Here is a 17,549-nt window from a genome sequence, read left to right as displayed (position 1 = left end):
TCATCCTCTTATCACTACAAATTACTATTACAAAGGATTACAAAGGCGGAGCATGCCGACAGGAGACCTTTTGGTCCATATCTATGTCGGATGCGAAAAAAATCATAATAATAATAGATTAATAGATAAAAACTATAATAATGTAAATAACAAATAAAATACATAAATACTACCACTACCACCACTGTTACCATTACCACTGTCGTTATCACCAGCATGCCGACAGGAGACCTTTTGGTCCATATCTATGTCGGATGCGAAAAAAATCATAATAATAATAGATTAATAGATAAAAACTATAATAATGTAAATAACAAATAAAATACATAAATATGCCTGACTGACAACCACTACTGTTACCATCACCACTGTCGTTATCACCACCGCCACCACCACCACCACCAACGGTAGCACCAAACAAATGGAGAACATACAAGTTCTGCTGGAGCGGGCGTGTCACTCGACATCGGGCGCGCGGGCGGGAGGGGCGGATGGTTACGCCAATGGGAGAGGAGGTAAGAGGAGGGGGAGGAAGATAAGGAGGAGGAGGAGGAGGGGAGGAAGAGAAAGAGGGCGGGGAAGAGGAGGAGGAGGGAGATGAGGAAGAGGAGAAGGAGGAAGAGAAAGAGGACGGGAGGAGGAGGGAGAAGAAGAGGAGGAGGAGGAGGAAGAAGAGCAGGAAGAGAAGGAGGAAGAAGAAGAGGGATAGGAGGAGGAGGAGGAGAAGGAAGAGGAGAGGAAGGAGGAGCCAGCCAAACATAAACGCCGAGCTATAAACAATGAAAGGGTTGTCCGCATGAAGGGGCGGAAAGGTGGCGTTGTAGTCCTCCTGAGGGCGAGGGAGGGACAAAAGAAATCGATGTGGATGACCTTCTCACAAGTGCACAACGCCTGACTGACAAACGGGGGTTTTAAATTCAAATTAGAAAGAGGTTTCTGGATGAAAACCTCAACGAAGGTATTTGTTGCAATCGATACATAAGAACATAAGAATACAGGAGACTGCGAGAGACTAAAAGGCCTACACTAGGCAGTTCCATGTCTCATACCATCTTAAGAACATAAGAATACAAGAGACTGCGAGAGACTAAAAGGCCTACACTGGGCAGTTCCATGTCTCATACCATCTTTCATTCTTATCCATAAAGTTATCTAATCTTCATTTAAAACGACAATTTCTTTTTCAGCGCTCACTACATGGTCTCATCTTACCTTTTGGCGAGTCGAGGAAATACCACATTTTTATGTTAAGATTTGTTTACACTGTTCTTGTTGACCTCAATATTTATCGTATAAGTTTAAGAAAATAGACAAGAATTGGTTTACCAACAGAGCGGTTGACGAATGGAGTAGACTTAGTATCCATTGTCACGATGTGGAGAGTTGTTTTCGATTTGCTGTATCAAACCTGGCCACGATTTGATCAGCTCTATCAATCCAATTACCAGCGTACTTTATGACTTTAGTTGGGAGATTTTCTTTCTTACGCCAGATATGAAATAAAGGCGAAATGCAAAATATAACAACTTTACTTATATAACTACATATGTACAGAGTGAACTTACTAAGATGTGAGGAGTTTGGACGAGGGCGCGAGTGTGTTGGCACAGCACGCGACCCTCTTGTTATATGTGGGGCACGTACAAGCGCCAAGGGCAGGTGTCATCTTGTTACATCTATAGGCCTAGTCTACATTCCAATCTACCTGGCTTCACACAATCCTTCCACTTTATTCTTGCCTGAAGAAGGTTCACAATCTACCATTTGCTATCTATCTGAATCTTGCTAAGAAATAAGCACGATTTGTGATGGCACTACTTTCCTGTGCCGTCGTTGTTGTATTGCCCCTTGACCCTTCACTGCAAATCGATCCATTTGTGTACTCCACCGCACTCCGCAGAAAATTTCCTGTCTCTGATCATTTATCATAAGTTACCAATTATTATAGTCCCATATCTCATTGTCCAGCTTAAGATAGCCTAGTAGTGGTCGAATTCAACATAAATATATGTATATTGGCACCATAAGATAGCTAGTAAGGGCGGTTATAATGTTATAAACCTCTCGCACGGATACATGGACTAACATTACCTAACACAACTTACATAAGCCACTGCGTTACACTTGCATATCTTTGTGTCATATCGTGGCACGTCATGACACATCACGAAACATCATGACACCATGTAATGAGCGCTGAAACTGTTAGCTGCTTCGAGAGATGACAACTTTATGGATAGGCATGAGCGGTAGTAATGGACACGGAACTGTCTTCTGGTCTCTTGTAGTCTCTTCTATTATGCTCTTGAGAGGCAGGCTGGGTAGAGTACACTCGGGAAATGTTATCTTCCGTTGTGCTCCGGCTGTCAACCGCATGACAGCGGCACACAACTGTCCGCCATAACAGAAGTGCCGATAAACTAGCCCATAACAACAACAACCCTCCGGGGCCCGCCGTGGCTTGGTGGTGACACGCGTGTCTGGTAACCTCGTGGGGATTTCGGACGTGTGTTTGAACCCTGGCCACGGCGCCGAGATGAAGAAGGGCATTTACTCTGAGTAATGGCCATCAACCTATGCTCACCTCCGACCTGAGGTGACCTCAGGTTCCTCCGAGTATCGTTACTGCTAACAGTGGCATCAATACCGTGGACACGGCTGTCTCCTGCGTTCACGTATTATGAACTGTTGCGGACCATATGCAAGGTCGAGCCCCGGGCGGGTAGCAGATCCGCAGACAATTAAAAAATAACAACAACAACGACGACGACGACAGCGATGGCTACCTGCGGCCAATAATTGATGAAGGGAAACCTTTTGCTTTATTACAAAGATGACAATCATAATTATCTTCTACCAGGACAGAGTGATGGATATTTTTCTTATTATTTAGATTCTCCCACATTATACTGAAATGTATAATTTCCAAAAACAGGCGCCCCCTAAGTTCTTGTCATGGCTCCCTTGGTGGGGGGGGGGGCGCATGCCCCCAGATTGAAAATCACACATTACGGCCGTATCGCCTATGCATGGCGTCACCTTAGCAGCTTCCAACCCCAGGGGACTACAGAAACTTTTGCCCCTACGGACCAGAGGCACACAACATCTGTCTGTGTCAGAATTGAAAACATATCTTTATCAAATAAAATGGTGATACCTATATACAAGTGCTGTCCCTCATTTTTTTCTGTTTCCTTGAGTTTGTCCTTTGGCACTTTAATGTCAACAGTTCTTCCTGATCCTTCTATGGTTGGGGGGATAAGAATTTTGCCACCGTGGTCCATAAGCGTCGTAAAAGGCGACTGAATATGACAGAGTAGACTGCACCATTCTCTTTGTTGCCATCACATTATGTGTGTGTTGGAGGGGGAGGGTGAGAATGGAGGAGAAAAAATTTGAGATCATCCTGATAAAATACATTTGCTAAACATGACTGAGAGCTACATGGGATCGCAGTTTGTGTGTGTGTGTGTGTGTGTGTGTGTGTGTGTGTGTGTGTGTGTGTGTGTGTGTGTGTGTGATTCACCTTGGTTTTTCACCTTGGTCTTTGGATCACGTGTTGAACTCGTTATCGACAGCTTTTTCCCTCCCGGAAGAGACCTCAGAGCTCGTATGACCGATCTATGGGTAATGCTGTGTGTGTGTGTGTGTGTGTGTGTGTGTGTGTGTGTGTGTGTGTGCGTGTCTACTGACCAGAATGACATAAAACGAGGGGCAACAAAGTTGTTTAAGTTTGAGGGCTGGAGCTCCCCATCCCCATCTCCTGTTTAGGAACATCAACCTAACCTAACCTAACCTTCAATGTAAGTCTCCCGTGCCTTCCCCCGAACGCGCAAGTCCGTCCCTCCATTAGTTTATTTCGTTGTGTAACCGTATGAGAATGCGTGTTGGATAGGACGTAATCAGTGAAAAATACGTCGCTATCAGTGCACGCATAACCTCTGATATGTTCCCCTATCAGTCTTTCTGTGGTTACCAAAGAGAGGGTGGGGAGGAACAATGTGTGTATATGTGTTGGAGGAGGAGGAGGGGGGGTCGCATCGAAAGTAAATAAAAGGGATTACGTCGGTCATGTCTTGGCTTTAACGCCTTTGCGGATCATTTGTAGAACCCCCTCCCTCCCTCCCTCCCAACACAGATACACATGTGTACGTGCTTGGTATGGGGATTGTACAATTAAGTGTTGCTGGGTTGTGCAATCTACAGTTGATCGTGGCTCGTGATGCTTAACCTAATCTATTTTAGTTAGAGTGGAGGTTCTACAGTTGATTGATCAATGTGAGGGGTGGGTGGGTTCTACAATCGATCCACTTTCGTTGCTCCAGCAAGCGAGTTTCTTTGTTTATCCTGCCCTGGAGGAACCCCACCTCCACCCTACTCCGCCCCTTCCGGTCCCCCAGGGCATCAGGGGGTTGAAAATGATCTTGATTTACGAGGTTCTCCCTGTGTCTGTCATGACGTTTACTTTCATCAATTTGTTCTGGTCAGCGCCCATCTTACTCTAATTCGACCTCGGCTGTCTGCCCACTTCTCCACCGTGTGCCCGTAAGACTCGTTTCACACGTATCGACTTTTCGCCGTGTGCCGTCCAAGACACGACGTCGTGCTGTCAAATAACAGTGGGTGTCTAGGGACGCTTGCACGCGCCACAGCCACGTGTGAAAACGTCCATAGACACCCGTAATTATTTGAAAGCACGACGTCGCGTCGTGGACGGCACGCGGCGAAAAGTCGATACGTGTGAAACAAGCCTAAGGAACCGAATGTCATCGCCAGTGCCCTGTGTGCTGGGAAAGCCTGCCTGGCGGTTGTTCAGCCTTAATGATTTACTGCAGGACCGGCTTATCTTCTGAGGGACAATACAGTTTCTGTACCTCATCATGGTGGCCCAATCCGGATGGTAAGTCTGTATGTATGGTGAGAGAAGTGCATGTGAATTTTTGGTATGTTATCGATGGCTAAATGAGGAAGAGGAGGAGGAGGAGGAGGAGGAGGAGGAGGAGGAGGTGATTGATGAGTAGGAGGAGGAAGAGGTGATTGAGGAGGTGGAGCAGTAGGAGGAGGAGGAGGAGGAGGAGGAAGGGGTGATTGAGGTGTAGGAGGAGGAGGAGGTGATTGAGGAGTAGGAGGAGGAGGAGGAGGAGGAGGAGGTGATTGAGGAGTAGGTGAAGGAGGAGGAGGAGGAGGAAGTGATTGAGGAGTAGGAGGAGGAGGAGAAGGAGGAGGAAGGGGTCTTAGCTCCCACGGCCTTCCTTCGCCCCTGCTTTGTTTGCTTGCACGCTCACAAGGTCCCGAATCCAAGTAAGAATGTGTCCGAGGGAGCCAGCACCGCTTGATGGTATCGGCCACAGAGAAAAGCGCTCACCTCTTATCGACCTCGGGGCTTCGTTAGGCGATAAGGTTTGGAGCGGGGAGCGCGATAAGGAAGGAAGGGCTGATGGATATCATCGACCTCGCAATCAATGTCAGTCGAGGAACAGCAGTGCTGTGGATATTGTGGGCCGCTTTCGTCAAGTTGTTCTTCTCACCTCTTAGCCAGTACGAACGGCCACGTCTCAAAAGTAAAAGGAAAATAATAATAATAATAACAATAACAACAACCGGATTTCTTTGAATCAACCCGGTGTCGATGGCGGGTTAATTTGTATTAACTGAAGTGCGAGTGCGTGTGCGAGTGAACTTCGGGGAAGCAGGTCTATTAACTCATTGTTTTGTTTTGCTACACCTGCTAAATCGGGGACGCCGCCCCTCCCTCTACTTCTGATTCGTGGGTTCCCTTCTGCTGGAGGATCGGGGTCGAAGAAGGCGAGGAGGTCGAGACCCAGAGAGAACCGAGCTCGACTCCCCTCCGCTCGCAGGTGACATTTACATTTTTTTCTAGTCTCCATCTCTGTTATGGGAAGAAAAAAGGGAGAAAAAAAGAAAGAAAAATATATATATACAGTATATATATATATATATATATATATATATATACACACACACACATACACACACACACACATATTATATATGTATATATATACATCCATATACCATATATAATATATAATGATAGCAATAATTATAAGTAATAATAACAATAATAATAATAATAATAATAATAACAATAACAATAGTAATAATAATAATAATTTCATTCATGTGAAGAGCGTCCGACTCCAACAAGTCTCATCCTGTCAATGCTCCTTCTCCTCGCGCCCTTTTTTTTTTTTTTTTTTTTTTTCACGCTACATTTGTTCCCGGCCGCCGCCAGGCGATTTTATTTCATCGAGTGGGAAAACAAACTCCTTTTTACTCCCGGGCAAGATGTAACTCCAACCCTCAACTCCTCCTCTTCCTTCTCCTTCTTCATCGATAACAGCTGATTCGCCAGACTTTTAGGTAAGGGACACCAGGCGCGCGCCCGCGCGCACACACACACACAAAAACAGACACACAAACAAATAAATAAAATAAGGAGGTTAGACTGTTTACAAGACAATCGGAAGCACATTTCTCTACATACAACTACATAAGCTGTATATGGAAAGATGTAGTTCCGATATGTGTGTCGAGTTCTTAAAAAAAAAAAAAAAAGTAACTCTGGGTTAAGATAAACAAGATGTAGGAACGGGATCCCACGAGCACATAGCTCTGATCTCGTATGGTTGGTTGGTACAATTCGGGGAAAGTGCCCGCGCGAGCGCGCGCACACACACAGCGAGCGGGCGGGCGGGCGAATGGCGCAGTGGCCAAGTCAAGGTCAGACTGAGACAGGAAAAAAGAGAGCGAGAGAGTGAGAGAGTGAGAGAGAGAATGGGTGAGAGAGGGAGTGGAGTGAGAGAGAGTGGGTGAGAAAGAGAGAGGGTGGGAGAGGGAGAGGAGTGAGTGGGTGAGAAAGAGAGAGGGTGAAAGAGAGAATGGGTGAGATAGGGAGAGGAGTGAGAGAGGGAGAGGAGTGAGAGAGGGAGAGGAGTGAGAGAGGGAGAGGAGTGAGAGAGAGAGTGGGTGAGAGTGAGAGTGGGTGAGAGAGAGGCAGAGAGAGAGATATATATAGAGAGAGAATGGGTGAGAGAGAGGAGTGAGAGTGGTTGAGAAAGAAAGAGGGTGAAAGAGAGAATGGGTGAGAGAGGGAGAGGAGTGAGAGAGAGTGGGTAAGAGTGAGAGAGAGTGGGTGAGAGTGAGAGAGCGTGGGTGAGAGTGAGAGTGATTGAGAGTGAGAGAGAATGGGTGAGAGTGAGAGAGAGTGGGTGAGAGTGAGAGAGAATGGGTGAGAGTGAGAGAGAGTGGGTGAGAGTGAGAGAGAGTGAGAGAGAGTGCGTGATAGAGAGAGGCAGAGAGAGAGAGAGGCAGAGAGAGAGAGAGAGAGAGAGAGAGAGAGAGAGAGAGAGAGAGAGAGAGAGAGAGAGAGAGAGAGAGAGAGAGAGAGAGGGTGGGAGGAAGAGAGAGAGGGAGAGAGCGAGGGAGAGAGGGAGGAATGGAGGAAGTAAGAGAGGTGGGGGGGTGGCATTGGATGGGCAGTTGAGTGGTCATCCTTTCAGATCCATATGTAAGTGGGAGTGAGAGAGGGGCCGGCGAGGAGGGCAGTGCCGTCGGACGATTCTGCAAAAATAATAATAAATGAATAAATAAATAAATAAGTAAAAATAAAATTAAATAAAAAGTCTGTAAAACTCCCCCCCCCACCCACCCACCCACCCACACACAAATACACATCTGCCCTCGCTCAGTACAGAGACGCGATTTCAGCGTTTGTCTTCGTGATTTGACACTTCAGATACAACTAGGAGCCACGCCCTCTTCCCCCATCCGTGGTGGCTGCATTTTACTATAGTGTTTCATTCTAGCAGCATCTAGGCAATTTTATTCCACTGAAGACCATTTCCTTCGCAGTACAGTACACTATATATACCTACAGTGTACTATGCATGTACTGCGCAGTGCAATGCAGTACACGTTTACTGTACAGTGCACATGAGAGTATACTGCACCGTACATTACAGTATATCACACATAGTGTACACTGAAGAGCCCGCAGTCACTCTTTCACATTGCCACTTTGCCGCAGTCTCTTCCTCCTCCTCCTGCATTTCCCCAGAATCATGTCAGAATGCCGCAATTTTACAATGTTGCGCAAGGCAACCGTTCGGTTCTGCTCACGACAAGAACCTATGGAGAAGGGGGACGGGAGAGAAGAAAGATTCAATAAAGAAAACGGAAAAAGTGTGAGATTTTGTCTTTGTTTCAGGGTGAGTTTGTGTCTTGGGAGTTTTTGTCTTGCGAGCTTATCTCCGGACACCGCTTTCGTCACCAGCGGCGCGGGACAAAGGATGAAGATAAATGTTGCGTTTGGGGTCACATAAAGACCCTAAAGCAGCGTTTCTCAACCTTGTTACTCTTACGTAATCTTTAAAATAAACTGCATGTCTCAAGGAACCCCTGCGCAAGAAAAAAAAAAAAAAAGTATACCTTATCTTTCTCATTTTCTTTTCACCGTAATAATAGGTCAGATAGGATTATGTCTATATTACATTATTACAATAACCAAGAATTTGTCGTGCGTGTTTAAGTATATTACGTATATGAAATTAAACAAAAAATAAAAAGTGCATTAGCTTATCTCACTTGTTCTCGCGGAACCCTTAAGGACCTTTCGCGGAACCTTAGGGTTCCGGGGAACCCTGGTTGAGAAACGCTGACCTAAAGGGTCAAGCCGCCCTGACCTGGGTGGAGTGGATGGTAGCCGGACAAAACACCCCCGGACAAGACACGCCTTAGTTTGGTCGCTTTATCCGCGACAGTGGCCTCACTACCAAAGAACATAAGGATGGGGAAGACTGCAAGAGACCATAAGGCCTACACTAGACAATTTCATGTTCTTCACTACATATCATCCCCGTCCATAAAGTTATCTCAACTTCTCTTAAAACAATCAATAGTTTCAGCACTCACTACATAATGGTTACTAAGTCTATTTCATTCGTTAACCACTCTATTTGTAAACCAGTCCTTGCCTATATCCTTCTTAAATCTAAATTTGCCCAACTCAACCCTTCACTTTGAGTCCTGTTCTACTGCCTTAATATGATGACCTTGCATGCATCACCCTTGTTATAGCCCTTAACCCATTAGATCACCCCGCACTCTACGTCTTTCCATGGAGCGTAAGTTAAGGTGCCTAATCCTGTCTCGTAAGGTAAAAAAAATATATTTTATTCTTTGCTGTGATCATCGTTTCAGGCCTCTTCGGCGCCGCTGCTGCAGCTGTTGACCCTCATCAGGACAAACCCACTCGCAGGCAGACACCATGGTGTCCTCGATGTCCACCCCTTCGTTTGGGGTCTTCCCGACCGCCCACCAATCCATTCAGGTGAGTTGATCCTCTCTTCCTCAACCCACCAAATTCTAACAATTTCCTTGCAACCCGTTGCGGGTCGCCTCAGCCCCAAAGAGCTAAGTAGGTAAAGATAGTATCCTACGACGAACGAGTCCTGTGAGTGCCTGCTGTGAGGGGAGGGGCGGGGAGAGGTGAGTTGTGCAAACTATGAAACCCATTCCGTGCAAGTGGCCACTCCTTCCCATCCGACGGGGCAGACAGGGGCCACCTGTTTCATCATCGCCCAAACACGAACATCGAGATCTTGGTGCCATGAGACATGGAGGAAAGAAGCACGGATGGTCTCGCTACCCCCCCCCCCCAACCGTGGTTCATGGACCCCGAGTGGCCCACGAGGGTTCACAAGTGGAACCGTGAACCGAAACTCGCGAAGCGAGCACTGACGTCATATTTTTCTGGTGTTTGATCAAACATTTTGGTGTTTTATGATCGAAAACCACCAGTAAAAATATTAAATTTGTTGTTGAAGTCATTTCCAGGAAGTTAAACAATAGCAGTTCATAAGAAGGGGGTACACGTGAAAGTAGGCTGTGAACCTCGGCTCTTACAAAGCTGAACGAAGTAGGCCCCCACTTTTATTCTATTTTTTTTTTTTTTTTTGCGTCCACTGGACGATCTTCCATGCACAGTCTCTGGGTGCTATGGAGACTAGTGCAAAAGCAGCCATATTCGGTTCATAACTAATCAACTAACTAGCTGGCTAGCTACACACAGGATCAATCCGTCTTCTGCCCTGCAGTGGCAGCGGCGACATCCATCTAGGAACCAATATTGGACGTCAGAGAGAATCACCTCCCTCCCTGCTTTCTTCAAATCCCATCAACATCCTCGCCTTCATCTAGAGGTGCAGTCCCGAGGGACTGGCGCTTCGTCTCCGGACAAGGTCCAAGATCTCTCCACCAATTCTGACTTTATCTTACATTTTCTTTCACACAGAATGACAGGGAGGAAGGAAGGGAGGGGGGGGGGAGCCACGAGGTGGGCGAGAGTGGGGCGCCTGACAAATTAAGTCTTTGGCGACGTGCCATGTAGGTGAGTAGGCGCTAAGGCGTCATACAGCCAGGTTGCCGCAAGTCACAGCGGTGAGACAGAATGGACAGATAACAACGTGTAACACAGTTTCTGTTCTCCGGTTCTAAGTGTCATTTCCTGGTCTGTTATATCCCATTATCATGATATATATATATATATATATATATATATATATATATATATATATATATATATATATAAAATTTAATCAGAAGTTTGGGTTTGTGATAAGGACTGATATTTCGAAATGTTCATGTTTTTCAAGATTTTTTAATTTATCAGTTCATATAATTAAATAAAAAAGTATATATTTATTTTTTACACAAGCTTATAAAAAACAAACAAATAGCTACAAAAGGCAGTTATAAAGCAACTTAAACACGTCAGAAATGACTGGATTTCCTTGATATGCGGTTGTGGTCCGGGTTGCACTCCCAAACCAGCCCCCAGATATACAATAGTCCCCCCTTCATTTTCTCATTGTAGTTGCCCTGGTACCTCCGCTCTATCTCCTTAATATTTTGGTGAAGCCGCTCGCTTTGTTCTTCTGAGTAGGCTCCCATACTGCACTTGAATTTGTTCAGGTGAGCGTCCAGTATATGAGGTTTAAGGCATCCCATGGCGCCAAAAACCTTTACCAGATCCTGCAACAGCTGCTGGTAGTTTTCAGCTTTGTGGTTCCCCAGGAAGCCCTTGACAACTGCTATGAAACAGTTCCATGCTGTTCTCTCTCTCAATCCTACTGAGCTTATTGGAGAACTCTGAATACTCAAGCACCCTCGTTATCCGAGGTCCAAGAAAAATCCCACCTTTGGTTTTGGCCTCAGATAACTTGGGGAAGAACTCAATAAAGTACTAAAAATCGGCTGATTCCTGGTTGAGAGCCTTCACGAACTGCTTCAACCCCAACTTGATGTACAGTGGCGGCATGAGCACAATCCTGGGATCAACCAGTGGTTCCCACATGACGTTCCGGGTCCCAACTACAAATTCTGTTCGCTGTTTCCAGTTCTTCCTGTTGTAGTGGTCAGAGGTGGCTCTGCCGTCCCAAAGGCAGAGGAAGCATTGGAATTTGATCAAGCCTCCCTGGAGACCAAGCAGGAAAGCCACCATCTTAAAGTCTCCAATGATTTCCCAATTGTACTGTTTGTATTGCAGAGCTTCCAGGGTGACTTTCACACTGTAGCAGTCTTCCTTCAGGCTGACTGAATGGGGTAGGGGCAGCGTCGAGAATTTGTTTCCATTGTGGAGACCGACTTCAAACTTGTGGTAAAGCTGTTTATGAAGAGCAGCCATTGTTTGGGCACAAACGGCACCCCGATAACGTCAAACAGTCCAGGCGCATCATGACAGAATCAGAGGCCATTCTTAACAGTGTAAAAGCCCTAGAAAGGTTCGCGCCGACTTCTCTGACTTGTCATCTGCGCCTCCTCCTTGAAGAAGTTCCACTACTTCATCCTGGAGATGAATAGCTCTGCATTGGACTTGGTCGGACCCATATCCCTGACCAAGTCATTTACTTCTTTTTGATTTGGGAAGTGAGGAACTTTCTATGGTACCTCAGGCAGGTAAGCCAAGTCCTCAGTATCCATCTCCTCCTCTTCATTAAAATACTTGTCTTGGATTTCACCTGGAGCAGGTAGCACCGGCACGGGATATTTGGAACAGCAGCATTCTTTCTTTCCTGCCGCTTGCTAACATCCACCATGAAAAAAAAAAAAAGAAAAAAAAAAGTGGAGTGGTCTGTTGGCTCTAGCCAGACCCGTGGGCTGGAGAATTTCAGGGACCTTTTCTCACCTCGAAACCACCCTTCCAGCGTCTTCTTGCAGTGCTCACAACAGTAGTGAGGGGTCTAGGCTTTGTCCTGGTCCCTAACTGGCATTCCAAAGTACTTCTGGTGGGCTTCACAAACCTTCACCGACGTTTCCAAGGAGAATGTTTTGCCTCTCTTTGTTATATACTCGCCACATATATGGCAGAAGATGCCGGCAACACCTTAAAGCCATCTGAAAACATAGAAATATATGCAATCAGAAAATATGGATCTTATTGTTCTGAAAGTATAAATTATAAACATGTTAAATGACCATACATGTAAAAAATAATTAGGGTAATTCAGGCTATAGTCATCAAATTTGGACAAAAGAGCAACAAATTGCACTCGAAAATATGACATTAATTGCTTTTACTGCAATTCTAAAATTGTATTAGGTTGAATGCTAGTAGCTAGCCTATAGTTCTTACAAACCCAAACCTGTTTAATAGCATTTATTGTTTATTTGTGACCTAAGTAACATAAAAAAGTGATTACAAGCCAGGAACAGAATTTTTTTTTTACATGGTGAATTCTATTCAGTTGCTGATTACTGGATCATGTATGCATTCATACGTGCAGGCGCCCCCTCCCTTCTCTCTCTTTTTTTTTTTTTTTTTATACTAATGGATACACTTCGGTCTCGTCGCCTGCAGCTAGGTGGCATGATCATCGGTGGACAGAGCGTCCTGTGCCTGGGCTGTTTCGGACTCTTCACGACCCTGGTGGGCGTCATGGCCCTCGTCACCGCTACCTCACTCATGTTCGACGACTGGGGCCAAAACTACACCGACCCATCCCTAGTGGCCGGCGCCATCCTCGTCAGCTTCGGAGGTGAGCGTGGTTACATGGAATTCATCACCTTAGATCACGTTTTGGACTCGTGATCGACAACTTTTTCTCTCCTGTATCAGACCTCTATGCTCATATATGGCCTGATATGTGGGTCATGCTGTGACCTTACACATACACGCAAACACTAACTCATTGACTACCAAAGCTGGAGTGTCAGTTTGCAGTGTGTGTGTGTGTGTGTGTGTGTGTGTGTGTGTGTGTGTGTGTGTGCGCGCGCGCTCGCTCGCACACACGAGTATACAGAAAAAAACCAACATTCATGAAGTCCTGTCTCTTACTCTCATTTGTCATACCTGGCTTCATTGTGTGTGTGTGTGTGTGTCTGTGTTACCTGACTGTTGTAAATATACAGCATCTGGGGGATGTGGAGAAGACCGGCGCTCATGGGAGATCCCGTCCGCCAAATGTCTTCGTGTTGCGTCGAGAACCTTTCGCGTCAGTCAGACCATTCTGTCCACCTCGGCAGCGTCAATACCCACCATTAGGGCCATATTTCAGGTAGTCCAGGTCAGGGTCCATTTCGTCTCAGCAAAGGTCAAGTTTATGGTTGGCAAGCCTGGGTAAATGTGAGAATGTTATCTATATATTGAAGTTTTATTCTCTCTCTCTTACAAGGGGGGGTATCCATGTGAAAAGGCACGTATCCACTCCCATCCCTCTCACATTAGTTCCTCGTGGATGACGGGTCATCCCTGTATCCTGCCCACTGCCCTGGGTCAGAAGCAATGGAGCCAGATACGAACTTGGGAATGCAATACATCTTAAGGGGATCAGGGATGCAGTCACTGGCCTGTCGATAAGGTCGAAGGTTGTAGGGAGGGTAGACAATTGTTTCGGTGCTGCATTCATAGATTATTTCCGACGGGCTCCACTTTGTTCACAGGTGTTAATGGGTGAGGCGGGAGTGCAATACAGGAACCTTGGTTTTTGGAAGGCTCCAGCCTGCCCAGCCAGGTTAGGTTTCGGGAGTCTATGCTTAGGGGACCTTTTCTCGTCCCTTCACAACGTGGGGGAGCGGAGCGGGTCCTGGTTAGGACGCTCAGTCGTGTAGGCAACTGTGCTATTCCCGAATCCTTTCACGGGATACCAACTGCCGTGTGGGTTGTGACTAAGGGCCTCCAGAAATCATTCTCTCCTGCCGCCCCCTCATCGCCGGAGAACTTGTCCACCGTTATTACCGTTACCTTCAGTTATCAGCCCCATCGTCATCGCTCTCATTGCGGTGCACCTATATTTACCTAATTGCAATTGCCTACAATATTTTTAGTATGCAGGAAAGGAGCGACGCTCGTTATGTCCAATGTCCTACTCTTCAATTTATCAAACTTAGCCTCAAATTCATGTACAGTTCCTACTTAACTTATATCCTTAGTTTCCAATCATATTTTAGATTTAAATTCATGTGTTGCTGTTGCTTGATTTATATCACCTTGTAAGCTGTCTTCCAGGCACGATGCTTATAACGAGCGTGGTGTTCACGTGCCTCATCAAACGGCGCTACCGGGCCATGAAGGAGACGCTGACCATCCTCCCAGGCGCCCCCGGCGTCTCCGGGTCCCCCGCAGGGTTCTTCAACGACGACTTCGAACGCCAGTACATCACTGTCACCCAGCCGGCCGTGGCTGCGTCCTTCCCTACAGTGCACCACCCCCGACCCTCTGGGGGCAGTTTCTCCTCAGCCTGTAGTCAGCCTCCGCTGGTCCAGCAGGGCTGTTACACAGCGCCTGGTGGGCCTCCAGGAACGTTGCAAAACGTGGCGGTGGCGACCGGGTATCCACAAGGATGCGAGCTCGGTTTTGGAAGAAGCAGTCCGGCCCCGTACATGTTCCCGCAACCACAGCAACAGGGTTACGTTGACCTCCCGCAGCAGTATACCATTCACCCGCAGCAGCAGCCCCAAGATAACCTGGGCATGCAGGGCCCCACTGCCTTCGTTGCTCCTACGGAAATGATAATGCACAACGACCCCATGTCCATGATGCACTCCAGTAAGGCGGGCGAGTTCACTCTAACGGCAGGGGATGACACTGCCGCATCTGCTCCACCTAGCTACTCTTAAACTTTAGCCCCAAATCCTCAATTAATCCCCCCCCCCCATTATCTGCTTGGATTATTTCTTAACTAAGTGCACTGTCTAATCGGCAGAGTTTCACATATTTTCAGTTGGCAAACTTCAGCTTGGTTTAGCCATTATCATTATGCTATCAACAGATTTTCTTTTTCCTACGAACGTTGTTTTCAATGACAAATCGTCGAAGACAAGCGATGGTAGCGTTATTTAAGTTGTAACTTTTTAAAGACTGAGATGTTTGTTTTTGTCAACCATTGTAGAGTCGAGACGATGGTCAACCTTACCTAATCTCGTTAGATTTTAGAATATAAGGAAAAATTTCAAAAGCACGCAAACACGGATATTTAACACGATACTAAATGTTATTCAACAGCTCCTAATTTCATCTAGCCTAACCATTCCATAGAAAAAAATAGATCTTTCTACACAACAGAAAGAAGAAAATTAAAAAATGTCAGTGTTAAACTTAATGGAAAAGAAATCACCTTATGGAGAACGATGGACTGGTGAGTGGGTCGATATAACGTTGACAAAATTGACACTTCAGCAACAGTGATCAATGCTCTCTCTTGTCCTCTACCACAAGAATCTTAAGTATTCTTGACCACAGGGCCTTTTGTCCTAATTTTCAAATATCAAGTTTGCTATTAACAAAATATTTCCTGCAGAAATGTCTGTAATATATTTCTTAAATAGTGTTAATTGTAAGCTTTGTTTCATTTTCACCTACCTTAATATCGACCTGCAAGCTTTTCATACACGGTCCTTTCTAGTTCTTGATTGTTTATATTTTTCTTGCTATACTAGACACTTGTTGACATTTCTTCTGGTTACACTGGGCACTTGAAGCTGTTTATCACGTGTTTGTTATTTGCGTATTTGTCTATTTCATCTGAACTCTGGTCATTGCTTAACCAGTTTCAGTCCACTGATCTTCCTCGACAACACCAAGTACCGTCGCTGCAAGATTTCTGTAAATATCGGTTTGAGCTTCATGTCATATTCATTTCTGAATTTACTCATTTCCCTCCTGCCAATTTTCAGTACATTAGAATTTGCTCTTGTTGCAGAAATATTACTATAATACTGAAAATCTCTTACAGCCTAAATATAGTTTGAGTGAATTTATATAGCCTATACCTCACTGTCGACATTGGATTTTTTCTGTCTTCATGTAGTCAAGTTACATTTTTTTTCTTGCACATATTTAGAACTCTTACATTATGTTAATTTCCTTCTTCATTGTATGTAAATTTGCCATTTGTTCTGCTAAAACAAAGGTATCCTTTCGTTTTCTCTGATCCCTTAGCCTTAGGGACAACATCGCTGTAAAAAGTATGAAGTGATCAGTACGTACGTATCTATCCTTATCTATTTGTTCACATATTATATCAATATTATTATGTACATTTCTTGAGTGGAGATTAGTCTACATAGTAAAAATAATGCAACATAACTGGTCCCGTGGTGCGCAGGGTTGTCCCAAGTCCCGAAAATATTGGTAAATACAACAAGAAGTCAATACCTTATTATAGCTTATATTAGGGGTAGGTGCTCCAAGAGTTTTCTGATAAAGTTATCATCCACGATTTTCCAGCTATCTCGTGACCATGCCCGGCTGTTGGCTAAAGGGGTACCATATTTTTTTTTTCTCCCACATATTACCCTCAAAATCCATTTGAATAACTCGACTATGACTTCACTAACAGAAATCTTAACTTCTCTACGGACATTTCAACATTATGTCACACATTCGTTTATGTTTGCAATCTCATAGTTCATCATTTCACTTTGCTATATATAACAGAAAGATAATTTGATATTTGGAGATTTGAAAAAAAAAAAAAAATGTAACCGAAGTCGTTTGCACTCAAACGAACTCGCAACGCTCGGCGCTGGTGAAGCCCGTGGAAGCCAAGATAACCCCCTAAGAAGTTTATTAGCTATTTGTTGTTGTTGTTCCCCAGACTATCTGAGGAACGCCACGGCTGGAACGGGATTTTCCCACAAATCGTTTTTAGAGAATACATTTTGTTGTTGGCGTGTGATTGTGTACAATGTATGTTGTCTTTCATAATGTGTGGGGTAAAGAGCTGCATCCTAGACAGTTATATACTCTGCTGTCATCCAGCCATTTGTTGTCATTGTTGCAGATGACAGTCTGATCTTTCATGACAGTATATATCTAGGAATTTTGCAATAATCCTGACAGTAAAAAGCTACAAAATGACTTGGATACAACAAAATCATGGACTGAAACATAGCTGTTCAGCTTACATCCCCAGATCAGTCTGATGTAACTCTTGCAGATGACCCACAACCTTCAGGTAACCAGCAACAGCCTCCAGGTGGATCCACAAATCACTCGGGGAAGATGCATTGTGTTGTTTTGGGATTTT

General features: G+C 45.2%; 1 protein-coding gene across 1 annotated transcript; it reads left to right on the top strand.

Moving 5' to 3' along the window:
- Positions 1 to 5,443: 5,443 nt before the first annotated feature.
- On the top strand, positions 5,444 to 15,858 carry LOC143023083 (uncharacterized). Its single transcript, XM_076181566.1, has 4 exons — positions 5,444 to 5,858; positions 9,223 to 9,352; positions 12,881 to 13,058; positions 14,528 to 15,858. Exons 2-4 carry the CDS (start codon positions 9,290 to 9,292, stop codon positions 15,136 to 15,138), a joined length of 852 nt encoding a protein of 283 aa, XP_076037681.1. The 5' UTR covers positions 5,444 to 5,858; positions 9,223 to 9,289; the 3' UTR covers positions 15,139 to 15,858.
- Positions 15,859 to 17,549: the final 1,691 nt, after the last annotated feature.

This window comes from Oratosquilla oratoria, chromosome 3, assembly GCF_046742065.1.
Source record: "Oratosquilla oratoria isolate Oo_2021 chromosome 3, ASM4674206v1, whole genome shotgun sequence".
NCBI classification, from domain to species: Eukaryota; Metazoa; Arthropoda; class Malacostraca; order Stomatopoda; family Squillidae; genus Oratosquilla; species Oratosquilla oratoria.
This window is presented reverse-complemented; position numbering and strand designations above follow the sequence as displayed.